Below are 10,210 nucleotides of genomic sequence, written 5' to 3'. Positions count from 1 at the left end.
TATTTAACAAACATACATTGTTTCATTTCAATACGTTTCACTATAGTTTAGAACATACTAGCTCTCCAAGGTGTATTGTCTCATCCAAAAACTTAATTTCTTTAATTAAAATTTAAGAAAGATGAGAAAACTCTGACCAGAGCCAATGGGATCAATAACTGTTTAACTTGCAAAGAAAATCCTACCAACTCATCCTGGAATCTCTAGGCTGAAATGCACACAAGTGTGATAAACCAATAAAAAAGTTAATCCACCAATAAAATTAAATTAGGTTTTAATGTAATTAAAATTTTAAAAACAAAAGATTTAAAACAGAATAACATACATTTCTCCCCTCCCCTTTCTCCAATTTGACACTGCTAAGTTGGAAATGAGTCTGAAACTGATCTGTGGCCAAATGAAACTTCTTTTTGTGGTATTCCCCATTACTTTAATATACCAGAGGAATTTACATAACAAGCTAAAGAACAGAAATAAGAAATAACAGCTGCTTCAGTACCACCCATATTATCTACTAAGACCACAGTGTGAGCAACAGAATGTAGATTCATGGTAGCAGTTCCTTGAATGAAAGAGCTTACACAGAATCTTCCACAAACGCAAGTTTTTGCAGTATCCAAATCTTGGCAAAGATGGTAAGGAATGATATGAGAGCCATATGGAATCCTATTGGGAAAAAAAAATGTTTAAAAATATTTTGTTACTAGATTCAGAACTTTATGTATCAGAACTTAGGTATTACAACAATGATTTATAAGCAAGTAAAAATAAAATCATTACTGAAGTGACTCAGTATATTGTTTTATCTTCTCAAATGATAAGTGAAAAAAATATGCAGCTAAAAAGTAGCATATACTACATATCATGAAATCTAAGGTGATCTATGCTTCTCCACAAAGTATCTTTTAGTACAGTAAGTGACTACATTGGAAGAGTCATTTGTTCTTTATGTAATCATCTTGTATGACCACTTTAACAATTTAAATGTGTAACTGTCACATAATTTAAAAAATCTGGAAGCAGGGCCTGATTTTGACTTGGTAATGGGAAAATTATGAAATTTTAACTGTGAAGATGCATTTGTTTAAATAATTCCATGTACTCTCCTCAGCATCAATTGTTCAAAGGGGGCATTTTATATTCTATAAAACAAATTTAAAACACATGTTGTTTGGGTCACTAGTTTTACTTTACTGGCTGAGGAAATAAAGTTGACGTTACCTTGCTTAAATCATTTTACCCTCTGGCTTAAAACCCTTCAATGGTGCCAATGTAACTAAAATCAAGTCAAACTCTTTGCCATCTTCTACAAGATATTAAGAGGGCATCTCCTGAGACTTCTTGCACACTGTGTACCTCTAATCCTCCAAACACAACCATACCCCTGTCACTTTGTCTATCTCCCATATATTGATACTACCTTGTTCTTCGTTGTTTCTATGGTCCCTTGCATAGTCTGATGGTTAAGAGATACTCAGATATTTTTCAACAAATAAATAACCTATTCTTACAGAGTTTAAAATGGTCAGACAAGTCTGAACAAGAACACATCCAACCATTCAGCACTACAGATTCTTTTTCTGCTGAGTTGTACCTTGCCTATTATTCATTATCACATTTTGTTCATCTATTTTTATCTTCCAGCTTCACATTTTTCCCTGTTGGGTATCAGCCTGTTTTTACCTATTTAGCCAATTTCTCACAGTCTTTTCAAATCCTTGAAAAATGTTTGCATTTCTCATTTGGACATAGTTTTCACATGTGAAGATGTGCATTATTTCTTCATATTTAAGATTCAGGGAAAGCACAGAACAAAAATCTCAGAAGCAATAAATTGCAAAAGACACTATTCAGAGTTCCCACAAATCAGTGGTCTTCACCTGAATCATCAATATCACCTCTGGAGATTTTTAAATTATACGTAACGTATGATAGGAGCCCATCTCTGGAGAATGTGAACTAGCTGGTCCGAGGTGGGATACAGACAGCTATATTCTCATCTGTCTTATTTAAGGCTCTTCCACAGCTAATAACACCATTCACTGATTGATTTTTAAGTGTCAGATAAGCAAATTACATGTATTTATACATCCAGTAATATTGAGACCTTTTATGCACCAGGCACTGTCTCGGCACCTACACATATTGTATTTGTTAAGAGTCAATGCCTTAAACCAGTGGTTCTGAGAGTCCTTAAATAAGTGGTCCTCTGACTAGCAGCATCAGTATCACCATCACCCAGGAATTTGTTAGAAATGCAATTTCTGTGACCCCCCTCTCAACTCCAAACTCACCATCAGGAATAGAGTCCAACAGTTTAACAAGTATTGTGATTTTTTAAAAGATTTTAATTTTGTTGTTAATATACATAGCAAAAATATACACCAAGTTTCTACATGTACAATTCAGCAACACTGATTCTTTGAGTTGTACAACCATTCTCAGCCTTTTCTGAGTTGCTCCTCTCCATTAGCATAAACTCACTGCCCGCCCTCCCCCACAAGGTTCCTTTCTAATCTTTTGAGTTGCTATTGTCAGTTTGATCCCATATAAATAGATCTTAAAATTTCAAAATGCTCAAGGCAGGTATCCTTTACTAGTTAAGCTAAACTACTGTTTGATTTTAAAAAGACTACAGTGATATTTTGGTTTAAGGTTTAATGATTATCTTAGGGCAATAGTTTAGAAGTTCATTGAACCTCCATGGCTCCAGAAAGAGTAGATTCTATGAGAATCTGAAATTCTGCACCACATTTTTCCCTTTAGATCAGGAGTCTTCTAAAAAGTCTGATCAAAATGTTCAACAGTGGTAGCCAGACACCATCTAGTTCTCCAGGTCTCATGGTAAAGGAGGTAGAAAACAAGCATTGTGTTTTAGTAAGTGTGATACACTACCCAATTAGAAAATTACTGACTTAAATAGTGAGTCCTTAATTATTTGTAGGTCCTTAGTATTCCAAGTGTCATCAATGGATTAGTAGCCTGAGCCTCACATGGAAGTTTGTTAGAAATGCAGAGAGACCTCTGAGACAGAATTGGCTAACAAGATTCCTAGGTGATTTGAATGCCTGTTAAAGTTTTACAAACACTAGTGCACAGCAGGAGCTCTGGTAGCATAGTACCTAAGGCACTTGACTGCTAACCAGAAGGCTGGTGGTTTAAACCCACCAGCCACTCCTCAGAAGGAAGATGGGGCAATCTATTTCCAATCTACTCCGTAGTGATACTGCCTCAGAAACCCAAGGAGGGGTCACTATGAGTCGGGTCCAACTCGACAGCACATAACAACAATATACAGCAGTGGTTCTCAATACTAGTTAGCTATATATTAGAATCGCCTATGAGGTTAAAAACAAACCTGGGTCCTACCCTCAGAGATTCTGGATCATTAGAATTTTCAGAAAGTTCTCAGGTGATTCTAAGCATGACATAAAATTTGCAAATCATTGATTTAGAATAAGAGTTCTTATCTTTGGGATGGGAGCTCTGTTAGCATAGTGCCTAAGGCACCTGACTGCTAATCAGAAGGCTGGCCGTTCAAACCCACCAGCCACTCCTCAGAAGGCAGATTGGGCAATCTACTTCTGTAGTCTTAGTGTCTTGGAAACCCAAGGAGGGGTCGCTGTTGAGTTGAAAACGACTCAATGACAGTGAGTTTGTTTTTTTTATGTCAGTTTTTTTATAAGAGCTTTCCTTCCCCCCCCCCGCAAGAGTTGACTCTTTTTTGAAATACATTTTGACAATTTTATAGGCACTCAATAATAATTAGATTCACATCCAAGCTTTCACTCCTATATGAAAGAAGCATGAACAAAATGGAATAACTGGAGTTCTGTATCTCATGAAATCAACTGCAGTTATTGTTCAAAGGCTGGGGGAAGAGAACAGCTACTGAGTCCCACATTACATGCCAAATGCTTTGGCACACATTAGTTCACTTATCCTTACAACAACTCTGTAAAGTGGTTATTACTGTTTCTGTTTCACAGATGACAAAATTGAATCACAGTGTTTAAGTAACTTACTAAATCACAGTATACAGTAAGGAGTGAAGCCAGGAATTAAACCCAAGGCTGACTCCAAAGCCTACACTCTCTTTACCATGCCTGCAGTTCTAACTTTAGGGTACATCAGAATCACCTGGAGTGCTTATCAAATCACAGCTTGGCTCTAGTTCAAAAGGTTCAGATTCCATAGGTGTGGGATGCAGCCCAAGAACTTTCATCTCTAACAATTTCCTAAATGATACTGATACTGCTAGTTGGGGGATCATACTTTGAGAAATAATGTACTAGGTCATTCATTCATTCAAATATTTATGGACTGCCTAAATATATGCCAGGAGCAGGGGACACCACATTTTACACCCTAGGGAAACAGTGGTGCACAAAACGAAGTCCACACCCTCATGGATATTACATTCTAGTTGGAGAGAATGGAAAATAAACAAATGTTAAAAAAAAATCTAATGCTAAAAGAAATTAAATATTCAGTAAGTGCACAGTTTTTTGCAATTCCAAATATATATAATAAGTCCTATGACAAAAAAATAAGATGATATAAGGGGTAGGGGACGAAACTTTAGATAGTGTAGTCAGGTAAAGCTTTCTAGGGTGACACTTGGGCAAAAACTGAATGAAGGAGAGAGTGATCTACGGGACTTTCTGGAGAAGGATGCTATGCAGAGATAAGGAATAGCAAGTGTAGCCAGGGTCAGATTGTGTACAGCACTGTAAACTGTAATAAAGACTCTGAATATTATTTTGAACATGATGAAAATACCATGTTATCAAAAGCACTACATTTTATGACTACTAAAGTCTTACCTATTATATAATATGGTTCGTGCAGAAGATTCCAATAAAGTTAATGGTGCTTGCAGCATTATGACTGGTAGAACTTTTGGTTGTTCGAACTTATTTCCAAAAAGATCCAAGTACTCAAGGGATAAATTTTTAAATTCACTAGGCAAAAAGGGAAGCTTATTTCGAGCTGCTGACAAAAAACGCAGTTTTTTCAGTTGTCCCATCTTGAAAGGAAATCGGATTAGTTCATTATCATCAAGTTTTAAGTCCGTAAGTTCTCGGAGCTGGCAAAACTGCACAGGGAGTGCCTTAATTTTGTTCTTGCTGAGGTCCAAACGCCGAAGGGACTGCTGGAGTGTAGACTGACACAAGGCTGCACTAAAGGACTCCAAGTGATTGTCATTAAGGTTAAGTTCTTGAAGGTAGATGAGGTCTCCAACTGTAGCTGGAAGCTTTTTTATATGGTTGTGGCTTAAGTCTAATTTCCTAAGGTTTTTTAAGCAAAGCATACGCATATCAACTCGGACAAGCCCGCAATAAGAAGTCTGAAGATGTTCCAAAGAATATGGAAAGTTCTTGCTTAGAGGATAGTCCTTTTTGGAAGTGATAATCATTTTGGTTTTAAATTTCTCAAATTCTGAAGTCTTCACTGGTGTGAGGGTTAAAAATGGGGTCTCAATATCACAGCCTCGATGAGCCAGTCTCACAGCTGAAAGGAAACCCTTTAAACTGCTGGAATTGGCCTAAATAAATCAAAGTAAATGTTGCAATTATGAATTTCATTTCAGATAATGCATGCATAGTAGTTCTTCCTATAAAAAATTCTTTGATTATATATATCACTCCAAAGTAATACAATCATTTATTGAAAATGGCTATAAAAAACCAATTTTTTAGTATTTGGACTAAATTTCAATATAGTTATAAAAAAATTGTGAAGTTTCTGAAAAAATTATGTTGACAGATGCACTGTTCAAAGGAGGAACCAACATTGTGAATAAAGTAAGACAGGCACATATTAACGAAGTTCCACATAAGATTTGGGTTTAAGGAGAATTGATTCAAATCTCCAGTGCCTCCAAGATATACCACCCATGCTGTGCAGTGGAAAATTCCGATGGGATGGGTGCCATTCACCAAGATTAGGAGTTGTGCAAAGTGCTTGCTCTGTCTAAAAGTCACCTTCTAGCAATGTCAACTTCATTCATTTATCAATCCATTCAATAAATATTGAACACCCACCATAAGCAAAATACTATGCTGGGCAGAGTGTAGTATACAAAGATGAAAAGCAGAAGGACATTCTTGAGGAAGACATAAGTAGGAGAGTTAAGACATATACACAAATGATATTCATTGGAACGAATTCAAAGTCAAACAAGAGGTTCTAACAGAGTAATAGAAAATGTCAAAGGTAAGGGATATGGCTTCCAGACAAATCACCTTAGAGAGAAAGTGAATATGAACCAAGTCATCAATAAAAATAGCTAATATTTGTAGGATATTTTACAGTTCCCTAAAGTTTACATGTGAAGGATGAGTGAGTTTCAACAAGTTTGGGAAATTAAATATGTGGTCCTACGTGGTTTGAATGTAGGAGCTTTATAAGGGAGTAAAAGGATTGGAAATACAGTGTGGGGTTAAACTGTAGATGAACTTGAATGTCAAGGTAAAAAGGAAGAAACGATCAGGTAGGCTGTGGGAAATCACTGAAGAATTCTGAGCATCAGAATTACATGACAAGAGCTAAAATATTATTTTGGCAGCAGTGTATATGGCAAATTAGAGTGGGGAAGGTCTAGAGACCTGGGTAAAGTAGGGGGTTCCTGCTTACAGACTTGGGAGTCACCCACAAGAAAGGCAGAAGCTAAGGGGACTGGAAGGCAAGTACAGAAGAGAACAGGCAGAGAGAATCAGAAGTAAGAAAAAGACTGTCAGGGATAGAACACCAAGGAGTGGCTGAGAAAATTCAAAGTGAACCAGGATAGTGCCCTTTCACAGAAACCAAGGAAGGAAAAAGTTTTATTGAGAAATGGGTGGTCATCAGTGTGAAATTCCACAGAAAACTAAAAATGGCAATTTGATTGGAAAACAAGAAAATCACTGATCTTTTAGGTCGTATTTTGAATAAACCAGTGAAAATGAAGGTCAAAAGAGATAATAAGAAAGCACAGACATGGCATGTAGCTTTATCATTCCAGAAATTTGTGTATTTTATGTTAATTTTTTAAATGAACAAGACCTCAGCATGTTGTTAGGCAGAAGGAAGAAGTTAGTGGATGAACAGGATGATCAAGAGAAAATGAAAAAACCCCAAAAGAAAAAGAGGAATGAAAAATGATTCCATTTCAATTCTAACTCATTAAATAGTTACTAATGTTTTGTAAAACACTCTACTTGGAGTTAAGGATAATTCAAGGTTGAAAAAACACACTGTTCCTACCTTCTAGGAAGGGGAAAAAGGAGAAGAGGACACAGGGCAAGGAAAATAATTTTTTTTTTTAATGGTTTTTGTATTTTACAAATTGAGTATAGTAAATATAATGAAAAAAAAAAAAAGATGGTTCTAATTACATTTTACCTTTTTTTACATTTCTAATCTGTTGTTTGCTGACAACAAGGCATTGGACTGTGTTGATCATAAAAATGCCTTGTAGAGTTCTAGTTTTAGAAAACCCTAAGGCTCCATGTTGGGCACAGAAGCAAACTTAGCAGTTTCTCTCCCTATCCTGGGCAGCTGACTCTACCCTTCTGCGAGGCGAATAAGCATACTTGTTCTGGGAAGCTGCCTCTTCTGCCATGCCCTCTTCAAATAGACCTTAAAAGTCCATTCTTACTTGGCCATGTGGGATTGCACTATGCTCAGCCTTCTTTAAAGAAAATACAGTCAAGCAACCTAGCAGTCCATGTTTCTAATACCATACCTGACTTAGATAGATATCCACAGGAGGCTCCTTTAACCGGACAGTCGCTTTCCCCTCATCCACAAATTTCGTAAAGAATTGCTCAATGTTCTCCTTTAGCTGATAAAAAGTAATGGAAAAAAAAGGCAAAACTAAGTATTGTTATTCAATAACATTTATTACAACTAAAACATGCCACTTTGCTAGCTTTTGGTTTGCCTTTGAGTTCTTAAGTCTGAGTGTCTTACAGTTTGTTTGTTTTTTTTAAGCAGTTGGATAGTTACACCCCATATTAGCTCACAATGAATGTTTTTGTTCTCTGTCCAGTAACACCTTCCTCTTCTAGGCACAGAATCCCCTGTTGGGGAGAATCCCCTCTCCTCCCATACTAGTTACTTTAGTTACTTTGCCTTCATAACCTCAGGCAATCAATCTGGGGTGGGGACACCTCCTTCTAGATCATAAAATTCTATTTCAACTTTCAAAAGCAGGAGTCTGTCCCTCTTGTTCACTGTTATATTCCCAGAGCTGGCAAAGTAACTGACAAAGTTACTGTTAAAAAGATTTTGAAGGAAGTAAACTGCTAAATTTGCTTCTGTGCCCAACATGGGGCCTTAATGACTGCTTTGGACTCCAACTATTTATTTAAGAAGTCACTGTGTATCAGGTACTTGGGTTTGGGACATAGTGGTGAATAAGACTGGCATGGTAACTACATTTAGAGTTCATAATCTGATGAGAGAGAATTCAACAAGTCATTTCAAGTGTTATAAGCACAGACTTCTGTAAGACCATTTATAGCAAGAAATCTTACCTAGTCTTATGAGTGCACCGGTGATCTTAAAGGTGGTAAACGAAGGATTAGAAATTAGGCAAGTGAAGAAATAGGGGGAAGGGGGAGGGACTAACATTTCAGTAAGAGTACAAAGTACAAAGTCCTGAAGGCAAAAGAGAGCCTAGCAGCTGAAAGTTCAGTAATGGATAAGGGGTCCGGTGAATAGAGGCAGGTGAATCTGGAGAGGTAGAGACTAAATGGTGAAAGATTTTGTAAACTAATTTAAGAATTTTTAAATTTTATCTTGTTGTTGTTGTTATGTGCTGTCGAGTTGGACCTGACTCATAGCAACTCCTCCTTGGGTTTCCGACGCAGTATCGCTACGGAAGTAGATTGCCCCATCTTTCTTCCGAGGAGTGGCTAGTGGGTTTAAACTGTCAGCCTTCTGGTTAGCAGTCAAATGCCTTAGGCACTACGCTACCAGAGCTCCCAATTTTATCTTAAGAATGAAATCCATTGACCATATTAAGGTGGGGAACATAAGATCCCTTTAACGGCAATGTGAAGAATAAGCTGGAGGAGGGGAGCATGGGATGAGAGAAGAACAGTAAAGGTAGGAAGATCCTTTAAGAGACTAGCCAGGCAAGGAATGATGGTGGCTTAGATAAGTTTTTCACATTATGTGGCGAAAATACGTGAAACTGTTCACTACAGATGAGTAAGCACAGGTAAGCTCATGAGCTTACCTGTGCTTAGCAGGCACTCTGCCCAGCTTGTAAATTTGAAAAGAGACTTTGATTCTGTAGGAAGGTGCTGTGCGGTGTGGATAGAGACAGATTCCAGCCATACCTAGAAGCAGAATCTTTGATGTGGTTTAAAAAAAAAAAAAAAAGTGATTCACTACAGATCAGTAAGTAAGCACAAGTAAACGGATGCTTACCTTGCTTATAGGGTAATATGACATTGGTTTGGACTGACAGAAGCATACACATCTGAAAGATATTTAAAATTAGAACTGAAAGGATTTGATGATACATTGGATGCTGGAGCTAATACCTTCAGGCTTCTGGACTGAGGTGCTAATCAATGAGCTACAGAACACTGCAGAAAAGCAGGTTTAGGAGGAGAAAGGATCATTAATTTTCAGATATTTGGAGTTTGAAATGCTGCAGCACATCCAGGTGAAGATTTTTTAGAGAATAGATTCAAGTCTGAAGTTAAGGGAGAGAACAGCCTAAAGTTGTAGACTGATAATGGTAGCTGAAATCATGAGACAGAAAAATAAAGCGTGGAAGAGTCTCAGGCACTTCCCACTTTTACCACTGATACCTACTCAAGGTCCAGGTCCAATACCACCTGAATTCAGCCAACAAATGGTTACTGAGCACCTACTATGTCTCAGGCTCTGTGGCACCACCTCCTCTACAAAGCTTTTCTGTAGTCACTCTAATCAGAATTTATCTTATTCATTGATGCTCCACTAAATAGCACTTTGCTTCTACTGTTATTACAACACTTATCATAGCCCAGCTTGTACTATAAGTACTAGTTTCTATTTCTCCTTTTCTAATCTGTGAACAGCAAGTAAATCAAGTCTGTATCTCTCACAGTTTCTAGCACTGTACTCTGCATATGGTAGGTCTTCAACCAGGAGTTTATAGTAAAATTTTGGGTAGGATTCCCAGCAGCTATTGAATATTAGTGCAGTTTAAGTTTTTTTTTTTTTT

At 37.2% G+C, this 10,210-nt stretch overlaps 1 protein-coding gene across 1 annotated transcript in view; it reads right to left on the bottom strand.

The window, feature by feature from the left end:
* Positions 1 to 425: 425 nt before the first annotated feature.
* The window catches only part of LRR1 (leucine rich repeat protein 1), a 12,684-nt gene continuing 2,899 nt past the window's right edge, over positions 426 to 10,210 (bottom strand). Inside the window, exons 2-4 of the mRNA XM_007943669.2 lie at positions 7,730 to 7,828; positions 4,827 to 5,548; positions 426 to 666 (exon numbers count right to left, since the gene is read on the bottom strand). Of these exons, the coding sequence (XP_007941860.1) occupies positions 426 to 666; positions 4,827 to 5,548; positions 7,730 to 7,828 (1,062 nt within the window). The remainder of the gene's footprint in view (positions 667 to 4,826; positions 5,549 to 7,729; positions 7,829 to 10,210) is intronic.

The sequence above is a fragment of the Orycteropus afer genome, unplaced genomic scaffold (genome assembly GCF_000298275.1).
Source record: "Orycteropus afer afer isolate SDZICR_OR568_19922 unplaced genomic scaffold, OryAfe1.0 scaffold00111, whole genome shotgun sequence".
Classification (NCBI taxonomy): Eukaryota; Metazoa; Chordata; class Mammalia; order Tubulidentata; family Orycteropodidae; genus Orycteropus; species Orycteropus afer.
The sequence above is the reverse complement of the archived record's forward strand: the minus strand, read 5'-3'. Positions and strand labels throughout refer to the sequence as shown.